We start from the raw sequence: 17,768 nt of genomic DNA, 5'->3' as shown, positions 1-17,768 counted from the left end.
CTTTAAGGTTTTAAGTTTCGGCCCTGTAGAATTTCTTCCGGAAAGAATTGATTTCAGTTCCTGAAGTCCAGATTGTCAAGGGAGTATTGCATATACACCCCTTTTTGTGCCTCTAGTGGCACCGTGGGATCTCAACATAGTGTTGGGATTCCTTAAAATCATATTGGTTTGAACCGCTCAAATCTGTGGATTTGAAATATCTCACATGGAAAGTGAACATGCTGTTGACCAATATCTCACATGGACAGTGACCATGCTGTTGGTCCTGGCCTCGGCCAGGCGATTGTCAGAATGGGCGGCTTTGTCTTACAAAAGCCCATATTTAATTTTCCATTCGGACAGGGTAGAACTGGGACTCGTCTCCAGTTTCTTCCTAAGGGGGTGTCAGGTTTTCACCTGAAACAACCTATTATGGTGCCTGCGGCTACTAGGGACTTGGAGGACTCCAAGTTACTAGACGTTGTCAGGACCCTAAAAATATATATATATATATAGTTTAGGACGGCTGGAGTCAGAAAGTCTGACTTGCTGTTTATATTGTATGCACCCAACAAGATGGGTGCTCCTGCGTCTAAACAGACGATTGCACGTTGGATCTGTAGCACAATCCAACTTGCACATTCTGTGGCAGGCCTGCCACAGCCTAAATCTGTAAAGGCCCACTCTACTAGGAAAGTGGGCGCATCTTGGGCGGCTGCCCGAGGGGTCTCGGCATTACAACTTTGCCGAGCAACTACGTGGTCAGGGGAGAACACGTTTGTAAAATTTTACAAATTTGATACTCTGGTTAAGGAGGACCTGGAGTTCTCTCATTCGGTGCTGCAGAGTCATCCGCACTCTCCCGCCCGTTTGGGAGCTTTGGTATAATCCCCATGGTCCTGACGGAAGTCCCCAGCATCCACTAGGACGTTAGAGAAAATAAGAATTTACTTACCGATAATTCTATTTCTCGTAGTCCGTAGTGGATGCTGGGCGCCCATCCCAAGTGCGGATTGTCTGCAATGCTTGTACATAGTTATTGTTACAAAAATCGGGTTATTACTATTGTTGTGAGCCATCTTTTCAGAGGCTACTTCGTTTTGTTATCATACTGTTAACTGGGTTCAGATCACAAGTTGTACGGTGTGATTGGTGTGGCTGGTATGAGTCTTACCCGGGATTCAAGATCCTTCCTTATTGTGTACGCTCGTCCGGGCACAGTACCTAACTGAGGCTTGGAGGAGGGTCATAGGGGGAGGAGTCAGTACGCACCATGTGACCTAAAAGCTTTTTTAGATGTGCCCTGTCTCCTGCGGAGCCCGCTATTCCCCATGGTCCTGACGGAGTCCCCAGCATCCACTACGGACTACGAGAAATAGAATTATCGGTAAGTAAATTCTTATTATTATTATACAGGGGGAGCAGCCTGTGGTGTCCTCTTATTATTATTGTACAGTAAGAGCAGCCTGTGGTATCCTGTTTTTATACAGGATGAGCAGCCTGTGGTGTCCTGTTATTATTATACAGGGGAAGCATTATTATTATTATTACTATTATACAAAAGGGAGCGGCCTGTGGTGTCCTGTTGTTGTTATTATTATTATTATAGATTGGGAACAGCCTGTTGTGTCCTATTATTATTATTATTTTTTGCAGAGGGAGCAGCCTATGGTGTCATTTTATGTTTAATATACAGGGAGAGCAATATGGGGTGTCCTGTTGTTATTAGTACAATACAGGTTTTTGTGTATGGTTATTATTAGAATGGGGGAGCAGCTTGTGGTGTCCTGGTATTATTTATTATTATTATTATTATTATTATTATACATTGGAAGTGGTGGTGATGTCACAGTGACCACTTATATCTATAGTAATAATACAGGGACATGAGTGGGAGGTGAGAGGATCTGGGGGCGTCACAGTGAGATCACTTATATCTATAGTAATAATACAGGGACATGACTGGGGAGGTAAGGGCGATCTGGGGGTGTCACAGTGACGTCACTTATATTTGTAGTAATAATACAGGGACATGACTGGGGAGGTGAGGTGATCTGGGAGCGTCACAGTGACATCACATATCTATAGTAATACAGGGACATGACTGGGGAGGTGAGAGGGATCTGGGGGTGTCACTGTGATATCACTTATATCAATAGTAATAATATAGGGACATGAGTGGGATGTGAGAGGATCTGGGAGCGTCACAGTGACGTCACTTATATTTGTAGTAATAATACAGGGACATGACTGGGGAGGTGAGGGGGATCTGGGAGAATCACAGTAACATCACTTATATCTATAGTAATAATACAGGGGCATGAGTGGGAGGTGAGAGGATCTGGGAGCGTCACAGTGACATCACTTATTTATTTTTCATCCACTAGGGGGCACTGTACTCTTGGGATATGAACGGTGCGATAGCAGGGATAGGCACATTTAAATATTTAAATGTGTAACCCTTTTTCCCCCCTCCATACTCCCAAGATGCCTCAGTGATCTTTGTGCCTTCACTAGGGAAGGTCACATTTTGGAGTCATTCCAGGGTTTACTTTAAATTTTCTAAATATTTTTTCTTGTATCAATCACACTCCCTTCCCAGCTTATTAGAAAGCGTGGGTCCGTGAGTGTGTGCTGCTGTTGTGCAGCGAAGGCTTATTGGTGCTTAGACAGGGAAGCCCCCCATAGACCTTCATCAGTGTTGTCTGTCTATCTGCATGACAAAATCAGAAACAGCAGCTTGTCTGTGATAACTGTGAGAACAGCTTATGCTGCCGCCGCTCCGTTGGGCCTGTTTGTTGCTGTGATAGTGGGGCAGTCAGCTCCTGCTGCCGCCCCTCCATGTGCGGGGAAAGTGTTTTGCATGAGCTGCTTACTAAGGTATAGCTTTACTGGCTCAATCTCCCCCGCTTCCCGGCTCCCACCAGTGGTCAGACACATACTGCCACTGGCCGCCTGCGTCGCTCCACACCTGCCCACTCCCCGGCTCCTGGCAGCGCAGCTCCAAACCGCTGCCGCTGGCCTCTACAATCTGCCCCTCTAGACAACTGGGATGCGGCTTCCAGCAGTGGTCAAATAATGCTGCCGCTGGACACCTGTCAGGCTACACCTCGCAGCTCCAGAGAAGTGGCTCCCGGCAGTGCGGCTTGCAGCAGCGGACAGATCACACTGCCGCCACTGGACGCCCGTCACATCACATCACACATCTACCCGCTCTCCAGCTGCCACAAGTGCACAGACCACAGTGGATAGCTGCTGGGGGAGGTCATGGCGGTCCATAGTTCAGCGGTTCCCCCTAAATATAAGGGATGGTGGCCAGTGCTATAAGGGACATAACAGGCTATTAAGCCTAGGTTATTAGTGCTTTTGGGGGTACATAGGTTTTACATCTAGGGTATAGTCAGATGTCTATAGGTTTATTAAAACATGCTGGGACGCTTTTTTCACACAAAGGTTACACACCTACTTCCTGCTTCTTCCTACAGCAATATGTCAGTCCTACAACACACGGCCACTGGAGGGGGCAGGGGTGTTTAGTAGGTGGCACAGTGACCATCATAGATTTCCTCTATAACACAGTGCGGTGCACGTGGTATTATAAACGCTACAGTTATTTTCACTGAGTTGTGCGGACGTTGTCTCACTGTATTATTGTCTGTCTGCATGACAATATGAGAAACAGCAGCTTGTCTGTGATAACTGTGAGAATGTCTGATTTGCAGTCAGAGTTGTCCGCTGCATGAAAAGACCGTGAGGCGGCTAAGTCTGATTCATGGTTAATACCATGTGAGCAGCCAATGTGGGCTCAGGATGTTTCTAGAACTTTGCTGGGTTACAAAGTCCATGTATAGTTCAATTTCTAAGAATGGTCATCGTTTGTCTCATAATTACATTCTGAGGATTCAATGCCACATCTGATATCTCAGCATTGGGTCAGGAGTCAGATAGTGAGGTCACTAATAGCCCGAGCTATGATGATCTCATTAGAGCGGTACGCCAGCTGCTGGGTTGCACTGAAACATATGAGGTTTTATTGCTAGCAGACTATGGGCGACTGTGTGTTTTTCTTATTCATATCTCTTACTAAGCAGTTAATAGAAGCATGGCTAAATCCAGTAAAACACTTTTCTGGGACAACGCGATTTCTGTCTAAATATCTTTTCCCACCGGCAATGACAACTAAATCGCCATCGGTGGAGTCTTCAGTATCTAAACTTTCATTAAAATTGACTATTCCAGTCCCAGGTGCAGCTACGCTTAAAGACCCCTCGGAGAGTAAGCTGGAGGCCATGCTAAAGTCCATGTATACAGCAACAGGGGTGATGCTTACACCTGTTTGAGTTGGAGTTTGGGTTAACAAGGCTGTAGTTGCATGAAACAGCTCAGGTTAGGCCTACAACAGGGTTTTCCCTCAGACCAGCTTATATTTCTTACCGATCACATTTGTGAATTGGTTGAGTATTTAGGTACGGCTTCGTTGTACGTTGGACAAGTTTGTTCTCGGCTTGCAGCCCAACAGCTGCTGTGGTTGCGTTCTAGACAGGCAGAGTCAAAACGAGGAATAGAGGCGTTGCCTTCTACTAATGTTATCTGGTCCTGAATTGGACAAATGGAATTCTCAGTAATGAGGGTGGGAGATCTGTTTACCTGCCAACCATGCAGAGGGACGTGGTTTTCAACAAACCACTGACCGTCGTCAGGACTCAAGCCAATGGCATGACGGGCTTCCAGCCCATCTCGGCTCTTCAGTTGTGGGAGCACACCTTCAGAAGTTTCCCTTCGCGTAGTTTCAGACATCACAGATGGGTGGATCCGCAGTTTTGTTTTAAGAGGTTTCAATGAGTTTGACTGTCTATCACCGATGCAGTTTTTCAAGACGGGTCTGCCTGTGTCAGCAGACAAGTGAGCAGGTCTGCAGACCGCTGTTCAGTCTCTCGTACATTCAGCAGTTTTGGTTCAGGTTCCAGTACACCAACAAGGTCAAGGGTTTTATTCCAATCTTTTTGTAGTACCAAAGCCGGATGGCTCAGTCAAACCGATATGGAACCTAAAGGGGTTCAATCGGTACATCACTTACTACACATTCAAGATGGAATCCCTACGGTCAGTGATTGCAGGTTTAGAACCACAGCAATTCATGATTTTGCGGGATCTCAAGGATGCGTACTTACACATTCCAATTTGGCCACCACATCCGCATCTGGCGTACTTAAGTTTGCAGTACGACAAGCGCCTCGGGTATTCACAAAGGTGATGTCTGTGATGATAGTTCATCTCAGATCCTTGGGAGTGATAATCGTTCCATACTTAAATGACCTTCTCATCAAGGCTTCGTCTCAACAAATTCTTTAACATGCCTTACTGTTGTACAGTGCACTAGTTCAGTATGGTTGGATTGTCAAAGAATTCAGTTTTAGGAATGATTCTGATTACGGTGGATCAATGCATTTACCTGTCACAACAGAAAGTACATGCTATTCATCATCTAGTACTGCCAGTGCTCAAACCACGGACAGTCTCGATGCATTTGTGCATTCGACTGTTAAGACAGATGGGGGCATCTTTCAAAACACTCCAGTTCGGAAGATTTTCACTCAGGTCCTTTTCAACTGGATCTTCTCGCATAGTGATCCAGCTCTCATCTACAAATTCATCAGATGGTGCGCTTGTCTCCAGGACAATATCATGTGGTGATGTCCGGCCCAATTGAGGATTCAAGCAACCTCTCGCATGGCCATGTGACTTTGAGTCCATCCCCTTTTTGTTGATGTATGCAACTTCTGTTGCGTTGTCCAACTGAGCCTGAACAGTCTGAAACAGGAGCAAATGATCTGCCTGACGCAGAGTGTTGTAAATTGCCCTGAGTTCCAGGACACTGATTGACAGTAATCCTGTGATAATGAGCTGCTGAAACTGGCTTCCTAACACGTAACATGGTTGGTATAACCAACTGTGGAATGCCCTCTCGTCTTGAAAGTGGTCTCAACAGCCACCCTGTAAAATGCAGTCACGCTAAATCGGGGTAAAAGAACGACCCCTGCTGTAGTATAACTTGTAAAACAGTATTTCTCTTAGCCTTAGCTTCGGCAGGGCGTGTTGCACAATTGGGTGACTTATCATGCAAGCCACTGTATCTGGTATTTCATACTGACAGAGCAGAACTTTGGACAAATCACGCTTTTCTAAAACAGGTAGTATCTTCTTTCATATCAATCAACCAATCGTAGTTCCTGTTTTTCAGAAGATTCGGGTACTCCAGCTACATTGGATGTGGTACGTGCACTCCGCGTTTATGTAGCCCGAACATCAACTGTACATATAACGATACTTTGTTTGTTCTCTATGATGCAGTCAATATAGGTTGGCCAGCTTCCAAACAGACCATGGCCAGATAGATTAACCTGACCATTCGTCAGGTGCACTTTCATGCTAGTCGATGGGAACGTCATGGGCAGCAGGCCTTAGAGCTTCTACGACACAACCTTGCCATGCAATTACATGGCCATCAGTGCACACGTTTGTGTGCTTTTACAAGTTTGATAGGTCCCAAGAGTACTCCAGTGACCCCTAGTGGATCAGAAAGAAAACAGGATTTTGATACTTACCAGATAAATCCTTTTCATTGCACCCACAGGGGCACTGGACACCCACCCAGAGCAGTTTCACCTGGCTGGTGGTAAGTTCAGTAGTTCTTATGGTAACACATTTTCACCGACCTGTTCAAATGTGAAGGTGATTGTTATCTATTGTTGTGTCAACTTTCTAATTGTCCGTTATGTATCACTACTCTTGTGGCTCCACATACAAAATCTCAGTGCAGGAAAAAGGTTTGGAGTCTGGAATTGGATAATTCTGATGATGGACGCAAGTCTCAAAGGTTGGGGAGCAGTGGTCCAACATTGTCAGTTTCAGGGTCTATGTTCAGACCGAGAAAGATTACTGTTAACCACTGTCCTGGAACTCTGGGCAATTTACAACGCTCTGCGTCAGGCAGTTCACTTGCTCCTGTTTCAGACTGTTCAGGTTCAGTCAGACAACGCGACAGAAGTCGCATACATCAACAAAAAGGGGATGGTCTCAAAGTCACAAGGCCATGCGAGAGGTTGCTCGAATCCTCAATTGGGCCGAACATCACCACGTGATATTGTTGGCGGTCTTCATTCCAGGAGTGCCCAACTGGGAAGCAGATTATCTCAGTCGGCAGGATTTTCCTCCAGGAGAATGGGACTTACATCCAGAAGTGTTCCAGATGTTAGTCCAACGGTGGAGTTACCCAAAGGTGGATCTAATGGCTTCTCGCCACAATCATCAGACAGATATGTGTCCAAAACAAGAGATCCAAAGACAGTGGCAGTGATTGCTCTCACCATAGCCTGGCCGTATAGCCTTGTGTATCTATTTCCATTTCTCCAGCTTCCTCGGTTGCTAAAGTGGATCAAACGAGAGTCCAAGACCGTCATACTAGTGGCGACTCGTTGGCCTCGGAGAGTGTGGTTCTCGGATCTCCATGGACTACTCGCAGATGATCCCTGGCTGATCCCGCTATGTCCAGACCTACTACAGCAGGGGTTGTTCCTTTACCCCGATTTAGCGTGGCTGCGTTTTACAGGGTGGCTGTTGAGACTACATTCAAGATGAGAGGGCATTCCACAGTTGGTTATACCAACCATGTTACGTGCTAGGAAGCCAGTTTCAGCAGCTCATTATCACAGGATTTGGCGAGCGGTTGGTGTGAAGCTAGGATGTTTCCGACATATTCTTTCAAGTTATCCCATCTTTTGCTCTTTTTACAGACGGGGTTAGATGAAGGACTACGTTTCGCGACACTAATGGTGCAGGTCTCTGCCTTGTCAGTTTTCTTTCAAAGGCGTTTCGCTCTTTTGCCAACAGTTCACAATTTCCTGCAAGGTGTCCTTAGAGTTCAACTTCCATTCATTCCACCTACAGCTCCATGGGTCTTGAATGTAGTTTTGCATGTTTTTGCAGTCAAGTTTTGAACCCTTGCAACTCGTGAATGGTAAGTTTATAACATGGAAAACCATGTTTCTCCTAGCCTTAGCTTCAGCAAGGTGTGTTGCACAATTGGGTGCCTTGTCATGCAAGCCACTGTATCTGGTATTTCATACTGACAGAGCGGAACTTTGGACAAATCCTGCTTTTCTACCACAGGTAGTATCTTCTTTCACATCAGACAGCTCTTCGCCCAAGGGGGAAACTTTGGTAAGTCCCAAGAGTACTCCAGTGACCCCTAGTGGCTTAGAAAGAAAACAGGATTTTGATACCAGATAAATACTTCTCGTTGCACCCACAGGGGCACTGGACACCCACCCAGGGCAGTTTCGCCTGGCTGGTGGTAAGTTCAATAGTTCTTATGGTAACACATTTTCACAGACTTGTTCAAATGTTAAGGTGATTGTTATCTATTGTCATGTCAACTTTCTAATTGTCTGTTATGTTATGTGTCAACTTTATAGTTGTCCGTTATGTTATAATGTTATATGTAATTCTCCGTTGTTCATCCTTTCTGTCGCTCCTATTTGGCTCAGCAAAAAAACAATAAGGCACCTTGGGAGTATGGAAGGGGAAGGAGGGTTACACATTTAAATGTTTAAATGTGCCTATCCCTGCTATTGCACCGTCCATATCCCAAGAGTACTCCAGTGCCCCCTGTGGATTCAAAGAAAATAATTTATCTGGTAAGTACCAAAATCCTATTTTCTCTGACGTCCTAGTGGATGCTGGGAACTCCGTAAGGACCATGGGGATTAGCGGCTCCGCAGGAGACTGGGCACAAAAGTAAAGCTTTAGGACTACCTGGTGTGCACTGGCTCCTCCCCCTATGACCTTCCAAGCCTCAGTTAGATTTTTGTGCCCGGCCGAGAAGGGTGCACACTAGGGGCTCTCCTGAGTTTCTTAGAAAAAGTTTAGTTTTAGGTTTTTTATTTTCAGTGAGACCTGCTGGCAACAGGCTCACTGCATCGAGGGACTAAGGGGAGAAGAAGCGAACTCACCTGCGTGCAGCCAGCTTGGGCTTCTTGGCTACTGGACACCATTAGCTCCAGAGGGACCGAAGACAGGCCCAGCCTCGGAGTCCGGTCCCAGAGCCGCGCCGCCGGCCCCCTTACAGAGCCAGAAGCAAGAAGAGGTCCCGAAAATCGGCGGCAGAAGACATCAGTCTTTACCAAGGTAGCGCACAGCACTGCAGCTGTGTGCCATTGCTCCTCAGGCACACTTCACACTCCGGTCACTGAGGGTGCAGGGCGCTGGGGGGGGGGGGCGCCCTGAGCAGCAATAAAAACACCTTGGCTGGCGAAAATACATCACATATAACCCCCAGGGCTATATGGATGTATTTTAACCCCTGTCAGAATACAGCAAAAAGCGGGAGAAAAGTCCGCCGAGAAGGGGGCGGAGCCTATCTCCTCAGCACACTGGCGCCATTTTCCCTCACAGCTCCGCTGGAAGGATGTCTCCCTGACTCTCCCCTGCAGTCCTGCACTACAGAAAAGGGTAAAACAAGAGAGGGGGGCACTAATTAGGCGCAGTATTAACATAAACAGCAGCTATAAGGGGAAAAACACTTCTATAAGGTTATCCCTGTATATATAGCGCTCTGGTGTGTGCTGGCATACTCTCCCTCTGTCTCCCCAAAGGGCTAGTGGGGTCCTGTCCTCTATCAGAGCATTCCCTGTGTGTGTGCTGTGTGTCGGTACGATTGTGTCGACATGTATGAGGAGGAAAATGTTGTGGAGGCGGAGCAATTGCCTGTAATGGAGATGTCACCCCCTAGGGAGTCGACACCTGAGTGGCTGAGCTTATGGAAGGAATTACGTGACAGTGTCAGCTCTTTACAAAAGACGGTTGATGACATGAGACAGCCGGCTACTCAGCTTGTGCCTGTCCAGGCGTCTCAAAAGCCATCAGGGGCTCTAAAACGCCCGTTACCTCATATGGCAGATACAGACGCCGACACGGATACTGACTCCAGTGTCGACGATGAAGAGACGAATGTGACTTCCAGTAGGGCCACACGTTACATGATTGAGGCTATGAAAAATGTTTTACATATTTCTGGTAATACAAGTACCACTAAAAAGGGTATTATGTTTGGTGAGAAAAAACTGCCTGTAGTTTTTCCTGCATCTGAGGAATTAAATGAAGTGTGTGATGAAGCGTGGGTTTCCCCCGATGAAAAACTGATAATTCCTAAAAGGTTATTAGCATCATACCCCTTCCCGCCAGAGGATAGGGCACGTTGGGAAACACCCCCTAGGGTGGATAAAGCGCTCACACGTTTGTCTAAACAGGTGGCACTACCGTCTCCTGATACGGCCGCCCTTAAGGAACCTGCTGACAGAAAGCAGGAGAATATCCTAAAATGTATATACACTCACATGGGTGTTATACTGCAACCAGCAATCGCCTCAGCCTGGATGTGCAGTGCTGGGGTGGCTTGGTCGGATTCGCTGACTGACAATATTGATACCCTAGATAGGGACAGTATATTACTGACTATAGAGCATTTGAAAGATGCATTTCTATATATGCGTGATGCACAGAGGGATATTTGCCAACTGGCATCAAGAGTAAGTGCGCTGTCCATTTCTGTCAGAAGAGGGTTATGGACGAGGCAGTGGTCAGGTGATGCTGATTCCAAAAGGCATATGGAAGTATCGCCTTATAAAGGGGAGGAGTTATTTGGGGTAGGTCTATCAGACCTGGTGGCCACAGCAACTGCTGGGAAATCCACATTTTTACCCCAGGTAGCCTCTCAACATAAGAAGACGCTGTATTATCAGGCGCAGTCCTTTCGGCCCCATAAGGGCAAGCGGGCAAAAGGCTCCTCATTTCTGCCCCGTGGCAGAGGGAGAGGAAAAAGGCTGCAGCAAACAGCCAGTTCCCAGGAACAGAAGCCCTCTCCCGTTTCTGCCAAGTCCTCAGCATGACGCTGGGGCTTTACTAGCGGACTCAGGCACGGTGGGGGCCCGTCTCAATAATTTCAGCGTGCAGTGGGCTCACTCACAGGTGGACCCCTGGATCCTTCAAATGGTATCTCAGGGGTACAAATTGGAATTCGAGACGTCTCCCCCTCGCTGTTTCTTAAAGTCTGCTTTACCGACGTCTCCCTCCGACAGGGAGGCGGTATTGGAAGCCATTCACAAGCTGTATTCCCAGCAGGTGATAATCAAGGTACCCCTCCTGCAACAGGGAAAGGGGTATTATTCCACGCTGTTTGTGGTACCGAAGCCGGACGGCTCGGTGAGACCTATTTTAAATCTGAAATCCTTGAACACTTACATACAAAGGTTCAAATTCAAGATGGAGTCACTCAGAGCGGTGATTGCGAACCTGGAAGAAGGGGATTATATGGTGTCTTTGGACATCAAGGATGCTTACCTCCATGTCCCAATTTACCCTTCTCACCAAGGGTACCTCAGGTTTGTGGTACAGAACTGTCACTATCAGTTTCAGACGCTGCCGTTTGGTTTGTCCACGGCACCCCGGGTCTTTACCATAGTAATGGCCGAAATGATGATACTCCTTCGAAGGAAGGGAGTTTTAGTTATCCCTTATTTGGACGATCTCCTGATAAGGGCAAGATCCAGGGAACAGTTGGTAGTCGGGGTAGCACTATCTCAAGCAGTGTTGCGGCAGCACGGTTGGATTCTCAATATTCCAAAATCGCAGCTGATCCCGACGACACGTCTTCTATTCCTAGGGATGATCCTGGACACAGTCCAGAAAAAGGTGTTTCTCCCGGAGGAGAAAGCCAGGGAGTTATCCGAACTAGTCAGAAACCTCCTAAAACCAGGCCATGTGTCAGTGCATCAATGCACAAGGGTCCTGGGAAAAATGGTGGCTTCCTACGAAGCAATCCCATTCGGCAGATTCCACGCAAGAACTTTCCAGTGGGACCTGCTGGACAAATGGTCCGGATCGCATCTTCAGATGCATCAGCGGATAACCCTGTCACCAAAGACAAGGGTGTCTCTCCTGTGGTGGTTGCAGAGTGCTCATCTTCTAGAGGGCCGCAGATTCGGCATTCAGGACTGGGTCCTGGTGACCACGGATGCCAGCCTGCGAGGCTGGGGAGCAGTCACACAGGGAAGAAATTTCCAGGGCTTGTGATCAAGCCTGGAGACATCACTTCACATAAATATCCTGGAGCTAAGGGCCATTTACAATGCCCTAAGCCAAGCAAGACCTCTGCTTCAAGGTCAGCCGGTGCTGATCCAGTCGGACAACATCACGGCAGTCGCCCACGTGAACAGACAGGGCGGCACAAGAAGCAGGAGGGCAATGGCAGAAGCTGCAAGGATTCTTCGCTGGGCAGAAAATCATGTGATAGCACGGTCAGCAGTGTTCATTCTGGGAGTGGACAACTGGAAAGCAGACTTCCTCAGCAGGCACGACCTCCACCCGGGAGAGTGGGGACTTCACCCAGAAGTCTTCCACATGATTGTAAACCGTTGGGAAAAACCAAAGGTGGACATGATGGCGTCCCGCCTCAACAAGAAACTCGACAGGTATTGCGCCAGGTCAAGGGACCCTCAGGCAATAGCTGTGGACGTTCTGGTAACACCGTGGGTGTACCAGTCAGTGTATGTGTTCCCTCCTCTGCCTCTCATACCCAAGGTACTGAGAATTATAAGACGGAGAGGAGTAAGAACTATACTCGTGGCTCCGGATTGGCCAAGAAGGATTTGGTACCCGGAACTTCAAGAGATGCTCACAGAGGACCCATGGCCTCTACCTCTAAGAAGGGACCTGCTCCAGCAAGGACCCTGTCTGTTCCAAGACTTACCGCGGCTGCGTTTGACGGCATGGCGGTTGAACGCCGGATCCTGAAGGAAAAAGGCATTCCGGAAGAAGTCATTCCTACCCTGATCAAAGCCAGGAAGGATGTGACCGCAAAGCATTTTCACCGCATTTGGCGAAAAATATGTTGCGTGGTGCGAGGCCAGGAAGGCCCCAATGGAGGAATTTCAACTGGGTCGATTCCTGCATTTCCTGCAAACAGGAGTGTCTATGGGCCTAAAATTAGGATCCATTAAGGTTCAGATTTCGGCCCTGTCGATTTTCTTCCAGAAAGAACTGGCTTCAGTTCCTGAAGTTCAGACGTTTGTCAAGGGGGTGCTGCATATACAGCCTCCTTTTGTGCCTCCAGTGGCACCTTGAGATCTCAATGTAGTTTTGGGGTTCCTAAAATCACATTGGTTTGAACCGCTTAAATCTGTGGATTTGAAATATCTCACATGGAAAGTGGTCATGCTGTTGGCCCTGGCTTCGGCCAGGCGCGTGTCAGAATTGGCGGCTTTATCTTATAAAAGCCCTTACCTGATTTTTCATACGGACAGGGCAGAATTGAGGACTCTTCCTCAATTTCTCCCCTAAGGTGGTTTCAGCGTTTCACCTGAACCTGCCTATTGTGGTACCTGCGGCTACTAGGGACTTTGAGGACTCCAAGTTGCTGGACGTTGTCAGGGCCCTGAAAATATATGTTTCCAGGATGGCTGGAGTCAGAAAATCTGACTCGCTGTTTATCCTGTATGCACCCAACAAGCTGGGTGCTCCTGCTTCTAAGCAGACTATTGCTCGTTGGATTTGTAGTACAATTCAGCTTGCACATTCTGTGGCAGGCCTGCCACAGCCAAAATCTGTAAATGCCCACTCCACAAGGAAGGTGGGCTCATCTTGGGCGGCTGCCCGAGGGGTCTCGGCTTTACAACTTTGCCTAGCGGCTACTTGGTCAGGGGCAAACACGTTTGCAAAATTCTACAAATTTGATACCCTGGCTGAGGAGGACCTGGAGTACTCTCATTCGGTGCTGCAGAGTCATCCGCACTCTCCCGCCCGTTTGGGAGCTTTGGTATAATCCCCACGGTCCTTACGGAGTTCCCAGCATCCACTAGGACGTCAGAGAAAATAAGAATTTACTTACCGATAATTCTATTTCTCGTAGTCCGTAGTGGATGCTGGGCGCCCATCCCAAGTGCGGATTGTCTGCAATACTAGTACATAGTTATTGTTAACTAAATCGGGTTATTGTTGTTGTGAGCCATCTATCCAGAGGCTTCTCTGTTATCATGCTGTTAACTGGGTTCAGATCACAAGTTGTACGGTGTGATTGGTGTGGCTGGTATGAGTCTTACCCGGGATTCATAAATCCTTCCTTATTGTGTACGCTCGTCCGGGCACAGTATCCTAACTGAGGCTTGGAGGAGGGTCATAGGGGGAGGAGCCAGTGCACACCAGGTAGACCTAAAGCTTTACTTTTGTGCCCAGTCTCCTGCGGAGCCGCTAATCCCCATGGTCCTTACGGAGTTCCCAACATCCACTACGGACTACGAGAAATAGAATTATCGGTAAGTAAATTCTTATTATCTATGGTAATAGTACAGGGACATGACTGTGGAGGTGAGGGGATATTTACAGTGATATTTATGTCTCCCCCATTTCACAGAGGTGTGAAGAAGACATCTGGTGAGCGTGAGACACCCAGCAGCCATGCTCATGTGTCAGGAGGACTGAGCAGGTCCCAGAGCCCCATCACGGTGCCTCCACCTCACTCACTGATACATGAGAGACACAGTGACCAGAAGATCCAGAAACTCACCAACAAGATCATTCCGCTGCTGACTGGAGAGGTGACTGCTGGAAATGGAACATTGTACAGTAATACCAAGGGATGTGTCTGGGTGATGACTGGAGAGGTGACTGCCGGGAATGAGGCATTATACAGTAACACTGTGCGACGTGTCTTGGTGATGACTGGAGAGGTGACTGCTGGGAATAGGACATTGGCCCTCATTCCGAGTTGTTCGCTCGGAGTTTTTCATCGCATCGCAGTGAGAATTCTCTTAGTGCGCATGCGCAATGTTCGCATTGCGACTGCGCCAAGTAACTTTACTATGAAGAAAGTAAGTTTACTCACGGCTTTTTCATCGCTCCGACGTTCGCATTGTGATTGACAGGAAATGGGTGTTACTGGGCGGAAACACGGCGTTTTAGGGGCGTGTGGCTGAAAACGCTACCGTTTCCGGAAAAAACGCAGGAGTGGCCGGAGAAACGGTGGGAGTGCCTGGGCGAACGCTGGGTGTGTTTGTGACGTCAGCCAGGAACGAAAAGCACTGAAATGATCGCACAGGCAGAGTAAGTCTGAAGCTACTCAGAAACTGCTAACTCGTTTGTAATCGCAATATTGCGCATACGTCGGTCGCAATTTTAAGAAGCTAAGATTCACTCCCAGTAGGCGTAGGCTTAGCGTGTGTAACTCTGCTACATTCGCCTTGCGAGCGATCAACTCGGAATGAGGGCCATTATACAGTAACACCAGGGGGCGTGTCTGGGTGATGACTGGAGAGGTGACTGCTGGGAATGGGGCATTATACAGTAACACCAGGGGACGTGTCTGGGTGATGACTGGAGAGGTGACTGCTGGGAATGGTGCATTATACAGTAACACCAGGGGATGTGTCTGGGTGATGACTGGAGAGGTGACTGCTGGGAATGGGACATTATACAGTAACACCAGGGAATGTGTCTGGGTGATGACTGGAGAGGTGACTGCTGGGAATGGGGCATTATACAGTAACACCAGGGGATGTGTCTGGGTGATGACTGGAGAGGTGACTGCTGGGAATGGTACAATATACAGTAACACCATGGGACGTGTTTGGGTTATGACTGGAGAGGTGACTTGCAGGAATGGTACATTATACAGTAACACTAGGGAAAGTGTCTGGGTGATGACTGGAGAAGTGACTGCTGGGAATGGGGCATTATACAGTAACACCAGGGGGCGTGTCTGGGTGATCACTGGAGAGGTGACTGCTGGGAATGGGACATTATACAGTAATACCAGGGTATGTGTCTGGGTGATGACTGGAGAGGTGACTGCTGGGAATGGGACATTATACAGTAACACCAGTGTATGTGTCTGGGTGCTGACTGGAGAGGTGACTGCTGGGAATGGGACATTATACAGTGACACCAGGGGACGTGTCTAGGTGATGACTGGAGAGGTGACTGCTGGTAATGGGACATTATACAGTAACACTAAGGGATGTGTCTGAGTGATGACTGGAGAGGTGACTGCCGGGAATGAGACATTATACAGTAACACTGTTGGACGTGTCTGGGTGATGACTGGAGAGGTGACTGTCGGGAATGGGACATTATACAGTAACACCAGGGAATGTGTCTGGGTGATGACTGGAGATGTGACTGCTGGGAATGGGACATTATACAGTAACACCAGGGAATGTGTCTGGGTGATGACTGGAGATGTGACTGCTGGGAATGGGGCATTATACAGTAACACCAGGGGATGTGTCTGGGTGATGAATGGAGAGGTGACTGCTGGGAATGGGGCATTATACAGTAACACCAGGGGACGTGTCTGGGTGATGACTGGAGAGGTGACTGCTGGGAATGAGGCATTATACAGTAACACTGTTGGACGTGTCTGGGTGATGACTGGAGAGGTGACTGTCGGGAATAGGGCATTATACAGTAACACCAGGGGATGTGCCTGGGTGATGACTGGAGAGGTGACTGCTGGGAATGGGACATTATACAGTAACACCAGGGGATGTGTCTGGGTGATGACTGGAGAGGTGACTGCTGGGAATGGTACATTATACAGTAACACCATGGGACGTGTTTGGGTTATGACTGGAGAGGTGACTGCTGGGAATGGTACATTATACAGTAACACCAGGGAACGTGTCTGGGTGATGACTGGAGAGGTGACTGCTGGGAATGGGACATTATACAGTAACACCAGAGGACGTGTCTGGGTGATGACTGGAGAGGTGACTACTGGGAATGGGACATTATACAGTAACACCAGGGGATGTGCATGAGTGATGACTGGAGAGGTGACTGCTGGGAATGGGACATTATACAGTAACACCAGGGGATGTGTCTGGGTGATGACTGGAGAGGTGACTGCTGGGAATGGTACATTATACAGTAACACCATGGGACGTGTTTGGGTTATGACTGGAGAGGTGACTGCTGGGAATGGTACATTATACAGTAACACCAGGGAACGTGTCTGGGTGATGACTGGAGAGGTGACTGCTGGGAATGGGACATTATACAGTAACACCAGAGGACGTGTCTGGGTGATGACTGGAGAGGTGACTACTGGGAATGGGACATTATACAGTAACACCAGGGGATGTGTATGGGTGATGACTGGAGAGGTGACTGCTGGGAATGGGGCATTATACAGTAACACCAGGGGACGTGTCTGGGTGATGACTGGAGAGGTGACTTGCAGGAATGGTACATTATACAGTAACACTAGGGAAAGTGTCTGGGTGATGATTGGAGAAGTGACTGCTGGGAATGGGGCATTATACAGTAACTCCACGGGATGTGTCTGGGTGATGGCTGGAGAGTTGACTGCTGGGAATGGGACATTATACAGTAACACCAGGGGACGTGTCTAGGTGATGACTGGAGAGGTGACTGCTGGGAATGGGGCATTGTACAGTAACACCAGGGGACGTGTCTGGGTGATGACTGTATCACTGTGTGTGTGTCAGGTTCCTATAAGGTGTCAGGATGTCACTGTCTATGTCTCCATGCAGGAGGAGGAGTATATAGAGGAACACAGGGGTCTGTACAAGGACGTGATGATGGAGAATCACCGGCCTCTCACATCACTGGGTAAGAGGAGACTGTCATGTATTGTACAGAGGAGAGCAGGTATGGGGACCCCCTATATACACACATCACCTGATAATCACATATATACACTGTACTCAGTCTCTGTG

The 17,768-nt window shown here is 48.1% G+C and overlaps 1 protein-coding gene across 1 annotated transcript in view; it reads left to right on the top strand.

Moving 5' to 3' along the window:
• The first annotated feature begins 4,635 nt into the window (after positions 1 to 4,635).
• LOC134984796 (oocyte zinc finger protein XlCOF7.1-like) overlaps positions 4,636 to 17,768 on the top strand; it is a 29,691-nt gene continuing 16,558 nt past the window's right edge. Inside the window, exon 1 of the mRNA XM_063950278.1 lies at positions 4,636 to 4,762. Within this exon, the coding sequence (XP_063806348.1) occupies positions 4,636 to 4,762 (127 nt within the window). The remainder of the gene's footprint in view (positions 4,763 to 17,768) is intronic.

This window comes from Pseudophryne corroboree, assembly GCF_028390025.1.
Source record: "Pseudophryne corroboree isolate aPseCor3 chromosome 3 unlocalized genomic scaffold, aPseCor3.hap2 SUPER_3_unloc_80, whole genome shotgun sequence".
NCBI classification, from domain to species: domain Eukaryota; kingdom Metazoa; phylum Chordata; class Amphibia; order Anura; family Myobatrachidae; genus Pseudophryne; species Pseudophryne corroboree.
The sequence above is the reverse complement of the archived record's forward strand: the minus strand, read 5'-3'. Positions and strand labels throughout refer to the sequence as shown.